This window comes from Taudactylus pleione, unplaced genomic scaffold, assembly GCF_031769625.1.
Source record: "Taudactylus pleione unplaced genomic scaffold, aTauple2 ptg000038l, whole genome shotgun sequence".
Classification (NCBI taxonomy): domain Eukaryota; kingdom Metazoa; phylum Chordata; class Amphibia; order Anura; family Myobatrachidae; genus Taudactylus; species Taudactylus pleione.
In genome coordinates, this window is record NW_028284440.1 from 7,260,630 (window position 1) to 7,280,179 (window position 19,550).

A 19,550-nucleotide genomic window follows, 5' to 3' on the forward strand; every position below is an offset into this window, starting at 1 on the left:
GTGGTTTAGAAGTTCAGCATGTGCAATGTCATGATGTTGTAACACAACTCAGTAAAAAGTTTAGTTATTCAAGTCCTTCACTTTATCAGGGGCATCACAATTCCTAGATACAGTATGGTACTGGTAGAGTCCCTTTATTTTTACCAGAATAGTATCCATATCTTCATAATTTGTTAATCAGTATATTACACATTACCTCATCAAATGGTGATCAGTTTTTCATGTAAAAAATCCTACTTGGATGACCAGTATACTATGTAAAGACCCTATATCTGACAAATGTTCCCTCTACAGCAAATATGTAATAATAATATCAAGCAAATTGATTTTATTAGCAGCTTCAAACACATTTGCTTTCTATATAGAAAATGCCTAGAAGTACAGTAATAGTCTTAGGCTCCCCAACTCTGTTGGCCTGGGTGTCACTCTTGACTCCTCCCTCTCCTTTACCCACCACATTCAATCTCTTGCCCAGTCCTGTCACTTCCAGCTCCGCAACATCACTTGTATCAGACAGTTGCTTTCTCAGGAAGTCACCAAAACTTTTGTCCATTCAATCATCATTTCTCATATTGACTCCTGCAACCTTCTCCATACAGGCCTCACCCGCTACCAACTCACTCTTCTTTTGATCTATACTTAATGCTACTGCTAGACTTATCTTTCTTTCTTGCCACTTCACATCTGCCTCCCCTCTCTACCAAGCCTTACACTGGCTCCACTTCCCCTACAGAACCCTTTTCAAACTCCTCACCCTCATGCACAAAGCATTCTCCAACTCCACTGCTCCCTACATCTCCAAACTCAATTCCTTACATACTCCCTCCAGCCCTCTCCAGTCATCCAGTGACTGCCGACTTCACTCCTCTTTGGTAACCACGTCTCATTCCTAACTCCAAGATTGTATCTCATGCTGCCCCTACAACTGGAATGACCTTCCTCATTCTAACAAACCATGCCCTAGCCTACATAGTTTCAAATGATCATTGAAAACCTACTTGTTCATAAAAGCATATCAGTCCTCCACAACCAATTCACTGTGTATTATACCTCACCCTCCTTCATATTCCATCTCTCAAGTTATTGCTTCCTGCCCTCAAATCCCCTTACAGTGGCTCACCCACATGTGTCAACCATTTGAGTTCCACCTTCCCTTTAGATTGTAAGCTCTATTAAGCAGAGCTCTCTTCCCTCCTGTTTTTATTACCAATAACTCTTTTGCACCAGATACACTGTGCACCTCCTCCTTGGGCTCTCTGCTCCTTAACTCCACTCCTTATTTGTCTTTGTAGCTCTTTCAGTGTCTCTAAACCTGTCAGTTGTACCCATGCTAATGGGCACAGTCACAGTATTGTACTGTTATACCATGTACTGTCTTGTTAATTGCCTTTCTATATGGCAATCTGGAGCACATGTGGTGCAATAACAAATTAAAGGATCATAATAATAATAATAATAATAATAATAATTCTAAGAAGAAGAAGAACATGCAGAATCATGCATGGGAACGCCTCCATCTGAGCAGCTACGCCCCCGGCATGCCCACCAAAGGGGGCGTGCTGTCACTCATCATCGACAGCACACCCCCTTTGGTACGAGACCCGGAGCGACAGTTTGCCCGTCGCTATCCAGGTCTCGTGCATGTGCACGATGGAGCCAGCTCCATCGTGCACATGCGCACTGGGCCAACATCGACCCGCTTGCGAACACTCAGCGCTTGCGAGCGGGTCTGAATCAGGCCCAGAGTACATTCCCACATTGCCAACAATTACATTCACAGAAATAACTTCCCTACAAAATTTCAACCATACATTTCATAGTTATATTTATATTGACAGGAAAACCGACCCCTTGTCAACTATAAATTGTACAGAGGCACCAACACAATTTCCATCAATATATTGTACAGAGATCCCTTCCATGACCTTCCCCTATTTTATTCAGAAATACAGCTACCAATTGCTGACTATATATTGCACAAAGGTCTGTTCTTGACAGTTTTATCCCTGTCTGTTCCATCCTAAAGCCAAGTATCAGCATCAGGACAAACAACCTTCTGGTGCTTTCACACTGTATAGTTTTTTCAGGATTGTGCAGGAACAGGATGGTAAATATTAAACAATGTGGATGCACCAGAAGAAAGAGATGCTGCATAAGGGCACACAGCATTTATTGCTATGAGACCCTATTGATTATAATAATGAATGATCATGGCACCAGGACCCTGCTTCCAATTAGTCAAAGTGTCAGTATTGTAGGCCAGCCCAGCTGGGACAGAGGGGTGTCCTATATGGCATGTAATTCATTATTTTGAAAAACAGGATGCCCATTGTATGTTACTGTAACCCTGTTCAGTATGGAACATTTATTAATCAACAGTTCACACTTTGAAAAAAAATAAACTTGATAGACATTGCCGGTCATTTTGCAGTCTTCTCATTTACAGTATGTAGTCATATAACTATTGCTTCTAATTATTATTAGTAAAATTGATACTTTACAGTATATACTATATACCATTATATTAAACAGGCATCATATTTTACTAATGTAACTAACTCTCAATCACACAATTTGCCGTGATCAAAACATATTTTAATATTTAATAAACGTTATATAAAAAATTCTAAAATCAGTCTCTAGTTTTAATAAAATTGTGAACTATTAGTTCTTGCAGCTATAGAGTAAGCTTTACTTTCTACTTTACTAAAATATTGTTTGATAAGTAAGACTTGTATGCATCATTAAAACAGCTAAAAACAGTGGCATGTTTCCTGATCATTATGTTATCGAGTCTTTCTCCATTTGATTTTCCACCATATATTGTTTTGTGTAGCATAAAATAAGGATATTTTAGAATAGTACTGCCCAGTACAAGCTGACACTTCAATAACAAAGATAGTATGCATTCAGGTTTCTTCATAATGGACACATGTGTTGTTATAGTCAGAGCACCCTAGAAAGTGAAAGATTCTTGGGTACTTTTCATGCTTGGTATAAAAGATGTATAAAGTCAGCAGAACAAAGCGGATGTCACATAAGCTATAGTGAATGCTGGGCTTTTCCATCTAATGAGAAAACTGTAATAGACATATTATACAATTGGAAATGCTGATATACTGTCCAGCAAGGGCACATACTATAGAATTATTGAATGTAACAATGTCTGAATGATTGAAAATTTGTCTGGGAAAATGAGGTGCTCAGAAACACATGTCTGATAGCAGCATAAACATTAAAAAGAAATTGTCCAATAAAATTCCACATATATTGAAAGAGATATATAGTATAGGGGAATTTATTTTCTTTCTCAACTGGGTTTATGTTCTGTAAAATGACAGTAAAAATTTACATCCCTTATCTGGATACTTGTACTTAAATGACTGGCTCTGTGGCTGTATTATCATAGAATACTTGCTTAGCTTTACTGAGCAAACATTTTTAACAAAGCATATTTAATACAGTGAGGTAATTCATACATTTAGAATGGATACACTTACAGTAGCTGTATTGCAATATGACTTGGTTTTTTAATATTGTAATAAACATATTTTTGTTTCTCTTACAAATGGTGACTCCCAGAGGAATATTTACTAAAGGTACATTTTAATTGATTATGATCAATTAAAAATCATTAAAATCAATCATGTATCAAGTCATTTTTTTTACAAAAAATTATGCAGAAACTGCAGTTTCTGCATTTATTTATGTATCATTCCTATGTACTTATACCACAATGTAGGAGATTTCACAGAAATCTCAGGCAAAGTGCTAAGTAGCACTTCATATTGCAGTCCCCATTATTATCAATAGGGACTATGATCTGCCTCCATGTAATAAACTCCATGTAATAAACTCCTTAACGCCACACTATAGCTGTGTGGCATTATGTTTATAAAGAGACATTACTGTGGAGCATATAGTGAATTAGGGACACTACTTTGAAGTGTAATGTAAATAAGGGACACTACTGTGTGGCATAATGTGATAGGGAACACTATTGTGTGGCATAATATGAATTTTGGGCACTGTGTGGGTTAATGTAAAGTGGGGACATTATATTACAGTACAAGTGATCTGGGTTTTTCAATGTATTTTTTGTAGATCTGGCTTTTTTTATGTATTTTATGTGGAACTGTCTTTTTCAATGTATTCTATGTGGATCATGGAGTACATTAACCTAACATACATAACATACATTGTATTCTGGATGTAATGAAGGAGTGGGGTCCCAGACTGCTATCTTGCTTATGGCCCCATGAGTCTTAATCTGTCTCTATCTATCTGCCTCTCTTACTCAGCCATGTTAATGAGGATGGTGGGCATGCACTTGTAACATTCTTTTGAAGCATGGGCAATGCTTAATTTTTGCTGTTAGGCAACAATAAAAGATTCATATTTGTAAATCTTTTTTTTGTATTTAATTCTGTAAGCAGTTTTATAACAACCAAGTTTATGTATCTATCTAAAATATCTATCATGCTTTTATAGTCAGTGTCAATAAGTGTATATGTCAGTAGGTGGTGTCATTGTCAGTTATATGTTATAATCACCCCTATTGTTTCTGTGACAGAAAGCCATTTACCATGTTTTCCTCGATAAGACCTACGCCAAAAATAAGCCCTACCCTTACTTTTGGAAAATGGTCCAAAATAAGCCCTACCCGAAAAATAAGACCTAACAAAATCTCCATTTTGTCCGGTCCCTGCCTGTGCTACACTAAAATGCCACCAGCTCCACCCCCGCATGAAATGGATGGCGCTGTTAAAGATTTAACAGTGGCATCCAATCACAGCTGCAGCGTCTCACTCTCTCACAGAGAGCGTGCAGCAGCTGGCGTGCGTGGCAGCGTCATTTACAGCAGTGCCGCGGAGGAGAGGAGAGAAAAAGAGGAAAAAAATAAAAGGTAAGTAAAGAATTGTATTGAATTATTGAAATTGCTGTCAATGTTAATTATAATAAGCCCTACCCCGAAAATAAGCCCTATGGTGTTTTTTTGACCAAAAAAGAAAAAAAAGACAGTGTCTTATTATCGGGGAAACACGTAGTAGATAGTTTTAGGGATGCCATCATTTTTGGCACAGCACTCACTGTCTGTCTCCTTGGAGTAGATGTTTGCTGCACTGTTGGTGCTCCTTCTGGTCGCTCTCTGTGGCTTACATACCCAAAGTAGTATCCATATTACCGCAGTCTCAAGAGAAATAGGCTTTCACAGACAAGTGGACATTTAGGCATTGGGCATCATCCGATTTGCATGTTGTAATGTTGTTTTTTCTGGGCAAAATACTCAATAATAAATGTGTAAATACAACTGAAGTAGCATTTTTAGCTAAATACAGTACATTGTATAGTATATACCATGCTCAGACTGTCTACTGAAATTTATTTCACAAGGAAGAGAGAGTGCTTGATGTTTTCATCACCCACCTGCTCCTGCTATAGTCTATGGGGGATGTGGGGGAGGGGAGTGGGTTCTGCAAGTGGGAGGGTTTGTTTGCTGCAAGTATATGAAGATTGTGGGCTCAATCCAATTAGTGTGCGAGTCATCGCGACAGTGGCTGTTCTTGATGGCAACCCGGAATCCCCTGTAAGTCAGGCAATTTCAGTGACGAGTCAGGCTGCAAAAGGGTGCGATGTGCTGGGCCGTTGCTGGCATTTTAACGCCGTTGTAATGGCACATCGCACCCATCGCAGATACTTGAATCGAGCCCTGTGTCTTTTTGTCTCTGTAAATGTATAATAAATGAATATGTCTGTGTCAGTCAGTGTCAGTAAGTGTATGTGTCAGGGGGTGGTGTCATTGTCAGTAAGTGCGTATCAGTAATACCCCTTTCAGACAGAAAAATAAATTACCAGGTCACACATTTCTACCTGGTAATTTGCTGATTAGCACTGGTCGTTTTTCTGTCTGAAAGGGTCAACCTGGGTCGAAATTCCCGGGACTTCGACCCAGGAATTTACCAAGGTCAGAGACCCGGGAATTTCAACCTGGGTTGACCCTTCAGACAGAAGAAATACCTGTGTTGATCAGCAAACTACCAGGTAGAAATATTTGACCCTGTAATTTGCTCTTGTGTCTGTAAGGGGTGTCTGTGTCTGTAAGGGGTGTCTGTGTCTGTAAGGGGTGTCTTTCAGTATGTGTGGCAGTAAGTGTTTTTGTCAGTGTGTATTTGTCAATAAGTGTTATTTGTCAGTTAGGGGTGTCTGTGTCAGTAAGGCAGTGTGTGTGTGCATGCAGTTAGGGGGCGGTGCGTGTATGTATGTTGCTATGGGGCGCAGTGTGTGTGATTATCGGAGCAGTATGTGTATATGCGATTATGGAGGCAATGTGTGTGTGCGGCTTTGGGGGCCATGTGTGTGTGTGTCTATAGGGAATTGTGTATATGTGCCACTATGAGACAGTGTGTGTGGCTATGGGGCAGTGTGTGTGTGTGCGGCTATGATAACAGTGTTTGTGTTTAAAATTGCATGCAGTTGAGGGACTGCTGCCCCAAAATAATTTCTTGCTTAGGGCCCCATGAAGTCTAAATCTGCCTCTGGTGTGGTGCAACATATGCTGCTGCATAGGGCGCAGCTGGTCTGCATGTCCTTGGTAACAGAAGGGACTTATGGGTCTCCCCTTTCCTGGCAGCACTTCATCCTCTTCACCAGTCCACTAAGTGACTGATGTATAAATAAAGAGTTTATAATAATTGATGACACAGATTGCCCAGTGTGTGTTTGCACTGTTAGACTCAGTGATTTCTGTTGTGAGCGACTGCTCTTATATTATCTGATTCAGCTCCCAGAGACTGGAGCTTCCTCCTGCACTGCAGTTTTTTTCCCCAGTGCTCTTGCCATCTCCACCTGCACTGCCTGTCCAGAGTGCAGAAAAGTGCCGTCATGGGGATGTGGATAATAATAATGTTGTTACTGGTACAATAAATATTTATTTGGTTTCACTAATTTCTCTTCACAGGTATCAGTACCGTAAAGAGGTGGTACTTCACAAATACCACCCAAAACAGAAAATAAAATCTAATAAAAATTATGTAAATGTTGTAATGTCATGAATTGATATTATCTATCTATCTATCTATCTATCTATCTATCTATCTATCTATCTATCTATCTATCTATCTATCTATCTATCTATCTATCACAAATGGGAGCTGTATTTAGTAGACATTGTATTAGAAAACAGAAAACAAAACACCAAGACCTTGCTAATAACCCTAATGCAAATGTAATTTTATAAATATTTCAGGAAAAGCAAAGGTTTCTGACAGATGTCTTACATGAAGTGATGCTATTAGATGGATTGGCCAGGTTCGCATCCAGTTTCTCAGGAGGTTCTAAAGGCTACAGATATCGATCGAGGTCTTTGACTGGATAGCATATAAAAAGGTAGGAAAAACTGTAAAAACTGAAGTGTTGTAGATATTCACTTAAAAGTACTGATTCAGAGTTGCATGCTATGCCAGTATGATGATGTTTTGAGGTGCACTGAGCATGCATTCCGAATGTTACTGCACCATGACATAGACTAAATTTGGATGCAGGTAGTGTGGTTTTTAGTGGGCCTTCCTGGGAGGTAACAGGGAGTAGCTAGTCAGATTCGGGCATGTCACTGACAGTGACTGCATCTAAAGATGCACAACCACTCACATAGGAAGCCGTACTCGGATGGAGAAACTGCACATACCAAAGGGTGGTGCTTGCAATGGTGCATCTAATGATATACTGAGACAGATTTCCTCAGGTACAGGACACTGTAAGTGGGTATTTCAGATATCAAGAAATCGGCTGAGGCATCAGCATAAAGACACAGAAAAGGCTGCATCAGAAGACCCAATCTGTGTGCAACTCAGAATCAGTCCCAAAGAATGTAATCAAGTTAAACAAGAAAGAGAACTTTTGTCTTCTTTACACTGTATCTATATTATTTATGAAATATGATAATATAAGTCCTTGCTCTTAGCATTAAAAAACAAAAAAAACTGATTTTGATGATACATTATTTGAATGCAAAACCATTGGCACATTCTAAATAGCTAGCATAGGATAGCATTTCACGGATAGCCACATATACAACATACATTACATAGATATTTCTGATACTGTGTTGGTAATGCTAGTAGCACATTTAGTAGGTTGTAGTATATCAAAACAACAATCTCAAATTATCAACATTTGAGTGATTTCATAGAGTGAAAAGAATATCCCATAGGCAATATTGTTATGATTATGGGGTCAGCAACCAACAGGACATGTGGGCAGTGGCGGGCTGGGCCGGGGGGCAGGGTGCCATCTGCCCCCCGGGCCGCCACAATTTTAAAGATAGGGGCCGACAGGTGGCTGCAGCTGCACACTGCCTCACATGAACAGTGGCCAGGAGAGAAGATGCTTCCCAACAGAGGCAGATTAGACAAGGGAAAGCGGGACAGTACCCGCTGGGCTGGTCCCAATCTCCCCTCTGCTGGGCTGGCTTACAATGTGTCAGCCGGCCCGTTTGACACAGCCTGCTGGCTGCTGCACTTCCAGGATTAGCGTTCCATTGGAATGCAAACCAGAAGCATTCATATGCTCTGGCTAGCATGCAGTAGAATGCTTCACAAGCCCTTCCTGCGCCGCTTAGAGAGCCACTCCTCCACGCCGGCATTTGCCTCTTTACCGCCTCCAGTCACATGGGAGGCGGTCATAATGAGCATCAGTGTCTGGAGGGGTGCCACTATGGCAGCCCTGTAAGGCACTTCCTCCAGGTGCCTGTGCCGGCTCCCTGGCAGCAGATAACTGCTGAATCTCTACTCCCTGCAAGATTGCTGTGATGAGGGTGCTGTCATCTGTCTGAGGAGCTCTGAAAGGAGAGGAAACAAGAAGACTGCTTAAGGTAAGTTACATATGCATGCTGTGGGACCACAGATGGGGGGAGGGGGTGTGTGTATATGTATGTGTGTGTACAGTATGTGTGTGTACAGTGTGTGTATATATATATATATATATATGTGTGTGTGTGTACAGTATATGTGTATATATGTGTGTGTACAGTATATGTGTATATATGTGTGTGTACAGTATATGTGTACAGTATATGTGTGTGTACAGTATATGTGTGTGTGTATATGTGAGTGTGTGTGTTTGAGGGAGCAAATCTGTGGGTTTGACATTTCATGAGGGAGAAGGGGGAGTAATCAAATTTGAGCTACAGCTTTTAATCAGGAATGTGCGGAGTCATATCTGGGGTATGGAATTTTAATAATGGAGGTTTGGGTCAGTTAAATCTGGGGTCTAATTTAAAAAGGGGGGGAGGGGCAGATATTTAATCGCAAGTAGAAGGTGGCCAGATTGTGGATCTGGTTTTATGTCTAATTATTCTATAGAGGTCACTGTTATGGTCTCTGTGTTAAAGAGAAGACATAACTAGTATACATTCTGTTTTTTCAGATGGGGCTGGTGGGTTATGTATTTGTTTATAGCTCTTTCATATAACAAGTGTGTTCTATTGCTATTTAACCCAAAACCATATTAGATACACCACACCTCTGAGAAATGTATTATGCTATTTTTTCAATCGCAGTTATTTGGTAGAAAATCGAGGGCCTTATGCTTGTGTTTGCCCCCCTGGTTTAAAGTTGCAAGACAGCCCCTGCATGTGGGTAACCTCATATCTGTCCAATTGTCCCTGTACTCACAAAAACAAATATGAAAAACTAGCTACAATTTCGATCATTGAATGCATGGCCCAAACAACCCCATCTTTATGTGCTTAATTGGCTTAAAGTTATGCAGAATAACTTGAGTTCCTGTATTTTGTAAAAGGCAACTTAAGACCTGTACTGTACTTTTATGTCTTTCAAAAATGAACAGACACTTGTACTTACAATAATTGACTGAGACCAGCTAATACTGTTCTGTCTTGGGTATAAAGTAAACTGGCAAAACTTTTATTAAACAATAAAAATAAAAAAAAGCATACATCGAGGGTATAATTTAAAAACCAATAATACACTGAAAAAGAGCACCAAAAGCCATTCTATAATTAGTTTGCTTTTATACCATTTGTACTTGTGTTTATGCTAACATGACCTCACAGGGAGTTTTTCTGTATTGTATAACTGACAAATTGGGGGGGGCGGGGAATTAAAAATTATAATAAATGAAAGATGAGGTCCATAATATTATACTGTAGTACCCAGTGGTTTCTTCTAGGACTTGTTCCGTTTTGCATACTACTGTATATGATTTGACAGTAACAAAATACGCAGACTGTATAAGCCTGTAGCACAGATGGGATATGAACCTAATTATGTGTTGTCTAAAATATGCTTTTTAAATAAAGCTCTTCAGTATAAGAACATTATGTGCTGCTAATTGTATAGACATGAAGTCAGTCAAATGTATAAAGATACTTAATTTATTTACTTTGAATAAAAAATATATTGAAGTTTATTTTTATTATACGTAAAATATTTTTCTGTAGTTCATTTCTTAAGTAACCTTCCTCTGAATATGAATATATTTTATATATCATACAATAAAACATGAGACCCTTAATTCTTATATATATATTTTATAGGCACATAGATGCATGTAGCAAAATATGCAGAAATATCTTGGAGACTGTATTGTATCTTGTTGCATCATTATATGTGGTGAGGTGATGTACCCACAGGAGAAAACTGAAATCCAGAGGCTGTACGTGCTATGACTATAATAAATTATGCCCGGTGTGAATGTCTATAGTTCTGTAATCAGAACTTCAGATTTTTGTGCCTTAGCAATCAATGTATGCTGCTTAAGATGATTACAGATTGACTTCATACAGTTTCAGAGAAAGAACATCTCAAAAAGAGGTCCTCTCTTTCTGAGAATTAGTATTAGGATAAGGTACATAGGATTAAATGACTAAACTCTACATGTTTTATATTTATTTAAATTTATTTTAAATAATAATTTATTTCAAATAGTTAAAATATCTTGTGTTAAATAACATATTTGGTTTTTTTCCTAACATGCAACATAGTTGCCAACATTTTGAAATATTTGGGAAACTTTGCTGTTGATGCACTCTTAGTGCAACTTGGGCCACTACAGTCTCCATCATGTCATATTTATTGAGTTTAATAGCAGCACACTCTGTTACAATGTACTGTACCTTTCAATAAATATTGACTTCTGAAGATTATAAAAGGAAGAGTAGAGGGTATGAATGCCCCTTAATATGTATAAAAAGAGGTATTTCATTGTGCAGTTGGTCATACTACAAAGGGGGCACAATAATAAAGTAAATTTCTTTTGTAGGGTTAATGCTTTTGAAATACTGTGGCTCCAAACATACTGTATAACCTTTATATATGTTTTAACTTAAACATTTTATTTCTTAAATTCTTCTTCATGCAAAATATTATTTCCAAAGTGTGTAGACCTGTGGGCCTGATTCAGACATGGTCTCTCTGGCAGAGCGCTCGTTCTGAAATAGGGCCGGGTATTTTTTGTTTTTAGAACGGCCTCCTGGCCACCTGCATAGCTATGCATGACCACCCACAGCTACAGCGAGCGGCCATGATGATGGTCGCGATGGTCAAGATCATCACGACCATCGGGCTGGTGATGAGACCCTTGTATTAGGGTCTCGTGGCTGCAAGCCCCAGAGAGATTTCGGCTCTAACAGAGCCGGAATCTCTCCACTGACATCACTTGTGATGTCAGTGGGGCTGCCCCCAAACGACAGGTGTTCTCATGGGAACACCTCCGTTTGGGCAGCCAGCCCCCCGGCCCGCCCAACAAAGGGGGCGAGCTGTCACTCAACATTGACAGCTCGCCCCCTTTGTTGCGAGACCCGGAGCGACAGAGTGTCCGTCGCTAGCCGGGTCTCGCCCATGCGCATGATGGAGCCGGCTCCATCGTGCGCATGTGCTGTGGGCCACCATCGGTTTGAATCAGGCCCTGTGTTCCTCACACAATCACAATACATAGACCAACAACCTGTACGGTCTTCTGCAGTGATTGTATGCAAAGTTGCAATGAATGTACTTAGCTACAATGTAAAACTCTTGAATAAGCTTCAGATGTTCACCTATAGCAGTTCCTTTTTCTATAGAGAAGGGACAGCTCATCAGTACTCATTAGCTCTCATGTCTTTCTGTATCTACGAGTTAGTAAATTTTTTCTGCCAGGTGAAACCTAGAAGATATCCAACAACCTGGATAACAAAGTGACATCTCCAGGAAGTAATGCTCAAAAGATAACTGAAAAACTAATTGTGTATATATGTACAGTACACACTAAAGAATGTTATCATAGTTAGCATAAAGAGCCACCCAGAGCATAATTAAGATGCCCTGGTCACTGATGCAGAGTTATCTGGAGCAAACTGAGGACGCCTTCTGGTCCTAGCGGCCCCATCCCCTAATCATGACTTTTGGACATCACAAGTATGGGAGCCAGCACAGGGTGGGGAATTTTGCCCTGCTATAGCCAAGCACATAGTTTAATAAAGATAATCTAACTGCATCAACAAAAGCATGTTGTCACGAAACCAGGGGGCAAATGTAGGAGCTGAAATTATATTGATAAGATTGATAGGATTTTTTCATCATTATCCATAGCGCTGGAAGAGCTATAAGTAAAAATTATTTTGGTATTTTAGATGATTGAGTGCCACCTACTGCTTTTATAGCAGCAGTGTTTTAAGTGCGCTATTATTATTTAGTTTGTACTCTTATTCTCATTTACAGTATTTAGGTTGTGACAAGATGCAAAGTTTTGTTTTGCTCCCAAATCCATATCAACCCCTAATAGCAAAGTCCAAAAACAAGCCAAAGTCGGGAATTCCAAATGTCTACAAAGACAGGGTCACAGCAATATTCAGATAAAAAGAATCGGTCAGGCATTAAAACATACAGTTATGAATTTCTGCAGCTCTGATGCTGAAGTTTAAGGAGAAGCAATCAGGTATGATGATATGCAGTTGGATGGTTTACGTACACTTCCAGTGCTGTGAGATCTGCACATGCACAGATGCTGCACTGTATATGCGCAGATCTTGTATTGCGAGATTACAGCCAGTATCCCCAAGTCGCAGCATGATTAACCGAGCGGCGTTGGCCAGTGTTCTAAAAAATTGGGGCGTGCCGGCCCTGCTTCCAAGGTGTGCCTAGGCCAGTTTCTGTGTCTTCCAATGCAGATTCACTGGCCCCGCCATCAAGAAAACACCAGCCATCTTGAGTAACATGAGTTACTCAGATGGCCAATGTTCATGCAGGTGATCTGATGCTGTTTCTTTGGACACAGCAGTGGATCTGAGAAGTCAGTTGGAGGCGTCTAAATACACAAGACACCTCCTGCATCATTTGCATATTATTGCACAGCTGAGGGGTACAAAGTCACAGCAGCTGTGCAATAGCATCCCTCTCTGAATCAGGCCCACAAACTGCTCTGGAAAAAAGAGAGCTTAAGGTTTATATCAAGTTTTGGATCATGATGTTACTCCTCTTTTAACTAGCAGCTTCCAGGCAGCAACAGTCTCCCCTCCATTGCCTGTGGGGGGGGTGCGAACACACTGATCACACTCCTTCCCTGGTTTTGCACTGAACTAAGGGGCTCATAGCACCACGATCCCAAGCGCATGAAGCGGCCATGCCCCCCAATAGTAATGGGACCTGGGATGGCTCTCTACGGCCATGCATGCCTCCTGATGATAATAGTCTGAATGAATCAGAGTGAATTTTGATGTAGAAAGAGGCAATTATATTAGGTGTTTCTGGCTGGTAACAGGGGTGGATAGTCAGGTGTGGGCATGTCATGATCAGTGACTGCGGTTTTGCCACAGTTGCACTGACACCAGTGGCCATGTTCAGATGGAGTTCCTGTGCCTCCAGAGGGCTGGTGCAATGTCCGAGGGTGCAACCAAGATTGTTACCAACGCGACCAATGTCACTATTATTAATATGAGCATTTTTCTTTCGCTTGCTCAGACATAGAGGCATCAACAAACCGCAAAGAGCGAGCGCTCAATTTAAATAGCCAGCCCCCTTTTTGGAACGACCGTCCGCAAATAGCGTCCAGCTCTGAATCAGGCCCTAAGTTGAATTCACAGAAAAGAAGTGGCTAGGTAAATGAGATATGTGCCATAATATCTGTAAGATTATACTCAGTTAAATAATCTAGGGAATAATAGCATGCAATAATCATATCTGAAGTTCAGTATAAAGAAAACATCAAAAAACTTTATTTTTCTGTGTGTCATATAACATACAATATTGAATTTTCATATTTTGTATAGTTATCATGTTTTATTTTTCTATATATTGCTCATATTAATAATAGTGACAATTTAATTTAAAAAAAAATTCTGAAAGGATGTATACAACTATACACCATAAAACACAATTATCATAATCTGTGAGTGCCCCATTACTTCCTCTCCTTTCTTTCTAGTTTATTTTATTCTCGGGTGGGAGAGAGATGAGTAAGTGATGCCAAATAATGCTCGGGAATATATTAATGTTGTATTCAATTTTGCGTGGACATGGAGTGGAGTCGTGGTACTCCCAAAAAGTACGCATTCGCAGTTGTGCAAACATAGCTCAGAGCGAACGAGCGGCCGCTTACGAGTGGCTCTGAATCAGGCCCTTAATTCTCTTTTCTCACAACTGTTTAATTTGCATATTGCATTTTAACATCTTTAATAATCCAATATCTAATAGTATTCCATTTGAGCAAATTTATTATAACTGTATGTTTGTTGCTTCAATTAATTTGCATTGCTAATGCATATCCAATTGTTTCTTTATAATCTGTTAGTTTTTACAATTATCTGAATAGTCTACATAGGTTTTCCATTGTTTTAAATATCAGTGTAAATACACTTCTGTAACATCAGAACTTTAAACTTTAAATTAAAAAGCTGGAGTTTACTTAGTGGATTAGGTGAAAAGTGTATGTTAATGGCTAACCCTAAGGAGGCTCAATAGCACTGTGTCATTGATATTTCTGGTGGTTCATCTAAACTCAGGTCAAGCATACAATGAGTGAAATTCTTAGCCACGTTCCTTTCAGTAGCCATATTGACAAAACTGGGAGCAACATCTGTTTATATGGGGGAATACATGATCAAACTCTAACCCTCATGTAACAGTGCTGACATAGGTTACATGCCCACTTAATTTGACCCAACCAATTAAATACCTTTTCCTCATTTAAGAAGACTTGATGCCAGTTTTGACATTTAGTTGTTCACTTTCCTGTAACATTAACATTAAGTAATTATGATCCTAATACTGGATTATTCGAACGTATGGTCCAATGTTTATTAGTTCTTTTTATTATCTTGGCTATATCTCATGATGAAGAAAACCTTCCACTGGCTGTCAGCCTCCTTACTTTTAGTATTTTCTTTACACAGTAAAAGTGAAGATCTATCTAATGTTAAAGCTTTCTAATAAGCACTTTTTATTAGGGACTGGCTCCAAAACGCCAGCCCATAGTTGTTCAGACAGTTGGAGGAAGTCACACTCAGCTATGTTATAGTAAAAAAAAGAGGGAAAATGGAAAACATAACTTTTAGACTTACAGTAGTGACAACTATTAAATTTAATAAACAACAAGTTTGGAAAAAAAAGGCAAAGTGATGATTTGATTATATTTAACTTTTCATACAATGTCAAGGTAGCATATATGTCTAGCATTTCTATTGAAAGTGAAGAAAATATTCCATCTATTAGTATTCAAATCTTGTATAAACTGATGAATTTTATCATGTGTTTCATTCCACAGTAATAGAAGGTTACCTACAGTATATTTCACAGGTAATAATTGATCTTGGACTCAAAGTGGTGAATTATTTATTCACCCCCTTCAGAACTGTTAGCATAACTGCGGGAAAGTTTTTTACTCCATAGCTGTATCATGATATTGGAGGTAAGAGTGACGGTCAAATTTTAAATAAAGTTGTACTCTCTCCGTGTGTGTGTGTGTGTGGTCCAAATAGGTCCACACTCTCATCTTCAATAGTAAATTGCTGGGGTGACACACCCATATGGGATCACAATAATCCTCTTCATGCAAAAGTAGAAAAAAAGGGGGGGTAGCACTCCCCAGTCTTCTTAAAAACATCTCTTTATTGCATCTCAGTAAAAATGTTACACCATTTCAAAATCCAAAGTTTCAGTCCTGTGCATGGACCTTTGTTAAGGTTAAAAATCAAGTGAAGTACAGCACATATATACCCATGTAGCTAATCAAAGAACTCCTCCCCCAATCACTAGAAATATTTCACCTGTTGAAAACAGCAGATAAATCTAACCAAATAATCATGGCAGCTAAATGAAATGTCAATATAAATAAGCATCATGTGAGGTCAATAAAGTAAAAAATCTACTAACCTCATACATTTCAACAATAATGTGTAGCCCTGCTGGCGTGCATCGCACATTCCTTCCACTTCCTGTGGTTTGAAACACACTGCATCTGGTTGTCAAGGTAACCAGAACACAACTTCCCCTGCACCAGCCCTCTGAATCAGTGACAGAGACACTATCCTTACCAGGGAACTTAACGTCATGATAAGCAACTACAACAGTGTCTGATCTCAGTCATGTGTTGCAAAACAATCAGCACTATCATGAAACAAACAAGAAACTGATACCCAGTGCCCATGTGACCAAGTAAATGTCTTGGTCACAGCTGCACTGTCAGGTAGTCATGGCAACCAGTATACAAATTCCTGTTATGCATTAGCTATATCAGCTGTGTTCAAATTCACTGCGGGCAAATTTAACTTGGTCACATGGGCGATGTGTATCAGTTCCTTGTTTGTTTCATGATAGTGCTGATTCTTTTGCAACACATGACTGAGATCAGACACTGTTGTAGTTGCTTATCATGACGTTAAGTTCCCTGGTAAGGATAGTGTCTCTGTCACTGATTCAGAGGGCTGGTGCAGGGGAAGTTGTGTTCTGGTTACCTTGACAACCAGATGCAGTGTGTTTCAAACCACAGGAAGTGGAAGGAATGTGAGATGCACGCCAGCAGGGCTACACATTATTGTTGAAATGTATGAGGTTAGTAGATTTTTTACTTTATTGACCTCACATGATGCTTGTTTATATTGACATTTCATTTAGCTGCCATGATTATTTGGTTAGATTTATCTGCTGTTTTCAACAGGTGAAATATTTCTAGTGATTGGGGGAGGAGTTCTTTGATTAGCTACATGGGTATATATGTGCTGTACTTCACTTGATTTTTAACCTTGACAAAGGTCCATGCACAGGACTGAAACGTTGGATTTTGAAATGGTGTAACATTTTTACTGAGATGCAATAAAGAGATGTTTTTAAGAAGACTGGTGAGTGCTACCCCCCCTTTTTTTCTCTCTCTCTCTCTCTCTCTCTCTCTCTCTCTCTCTCTCTCTCTCTCTCTCTCTCTCTATCTCTCTCTCTCTCTATATATATATATATATATATATATATAATCTGTATGTAACCTTTGCATGTAGCTATCATTTTTATCTGTAATTATCCATTGCATTTATATACAGTATACATTCCAATAAGATTTAGACTTTTGTTTAAAAATAGCACACTTGTAGAAGACTTGTATAAGACATGTTCCTTTCATTGGTCTGATTTATTGTCTTTATTACACTCTGAAAGTATTTATTCATTGGTATACTCGGAATTTCTTTAGTAAGCATGATGAGTACTTTGGGGTCATTTCCATGATGATGCTATCCTACTCAGACTTTTGTTTAAAATATTCTTGTGTATCAGTACTGCACATTCTTCCATATAATGCAGCACATTTATGTTATATGTATCATATTTTAATTTAACTTGCTCCTGTCTGTGTTGTAAAATTAATACATTGCTGTAAAGTATATAGGATCTGTTGAAGCTGGAAAATAGGCTGAGACAATATCAGTTTAAAATTGAATAGCGGCGACGCCATCTTGTGACTGGCTGCAATACGCCATCTTGGAAATGAAATCGCAAGATGCCATTTTGCGAATGGCCGCCCAAGCGCCATTTTAGATAAACTCGCATTTAAGTACATATATTGCGATATTACTATTAAGCACCCTGCGATTGCATCTTTCCTCATTTCCACATAAACACAGTAATATGCACAATTGCGCTGTTAACTAGTCGCATATTAGCAAATACATAAGACCCCGAATGAAAAATGCTGTTTAGTAGCTAAATGCGCACACATCCGCACCAAGTTAACTAGTGTCCTTATATCAAACCCTGCATACTCACATTACATATTCACATACAGGGTTTCATAAGCTTTAAGGTATAAGATTTAAGTTGTTCATTTCGTATAAGTGCTATGAAATAAAGATTGTTTGGTAACTAAGGTTTTATACATGCTAAGTAAGCCATATTTAGTTTTGTACTGATGAGTACTCTTTCCACAGTTTTCTGGTGATATCGGTGGGGAGATCGCATCATGCATTCTCGAGTTATGGACCGCAGAGACTTCAAGCAACAAAATGTATATGAAATAAATAACTGTTAGGATGTTGCATGTGGCGGGAATTTAGGTACCCTCAGTTGTTGGAGGCTGGGTTGTGTCTATTTGAATCAGCCTGTTAAATGCTCTGTAACAGATGGATCCCCCTTGAGAACCAATAGCATCAACAACAAACGTCTCTATTGTTTTGTCTATTCCTGGGGGTATAAATATGTGTGCTCCAACACTGGGTCTTTAGTCTTTGTGCTGAATGCTGATAGACAAGGGGTTTCTTGCTGATGCCTAACATCTGGTCCAGAAGCGCTGCGTATGTATACTGTACTTGGGTCTGTATAATTCCTTTGCGCCGAATTGTGTCTGGATCAATAGCGTGTAACTGACTGTACTTTTACTTGAATAATACTTGTGCTTTGGAACCACAGATTCCAGGTCTTAAGTCTTTATTTACTGTATGACTGCGTATGCAAATTAGCATCATCTTTAGAAGGTATAGGCAGGATATTAGAAGGTATAGGAAGGAGTGTATAGAGGTTCTGATCTAGTATCGTTAGTTGGGGGCTCGTAGTGAAGTCACTTACCTGCTCACACGTTACATACGTCTATCGATATTTCAGCAAATAGTGGAGTGGCCACATGCAGGGTTTACCTGCAACTGCTTTGTGCTGAAAGATCGCTATCCGTCTCCATGTGAATCAAGGAAGCTGACTAGTATCCAGGGACAAGAGAGGAAAAAGTTTGTTTTCCTCTGTTAATAGAACCTTACGTTTAAAGGGGTGCCACAGTACTGAGTACGCAGCTGAGTTGCAGGTTTGCGCACAGCAAAGACACACTTTTGTGTATGCAGCTAAAGGTTGTCATACGGTTGTGTGGTAGTCGCATTATTGTGTATGCGACTGGTTGCACAATAGCGTATACGTACTTCCGGTTGTGCTGCCATGTGTTTTAGATAAAACCATTGAGGTTTACATTTTTTCAATTATTATCAATATCTGGGTTAACATGTATTTTTCTGTGCAGGAAAAAGTGTGTAACAGGGAGTGTTTGTTGGTAGGGGTAACTGGTTCCCTACAGTTAAAGGTACCGTATGACCT

The 19,550-nt window shown here is 39.3% G+C and overlaps 1 protein-coding gene across 1 annotated transcript in view; it reads left to right on the plus strand.

Moving 5' to 3' along the window:
* Window positions 1–19,550, plus strand: part of TRHDE (thyrotropin releasing hormone degrading enzyme) — a 778,828-nt gene that overhangs the window by 446,412 nt on the left and 312,866 nt on the right. The window contains 3 exon segments of the mRNA XM_088452538.1: window positions 7,247–7,306; window positions 7,308–7,358; window positions 7,360–7,386. Coding sequence (XP_088308664.1) covers window positions 7,247–7,306; window positions 7,308–7,358; window positions 7,360–7,386 — 138 coding nt within the window.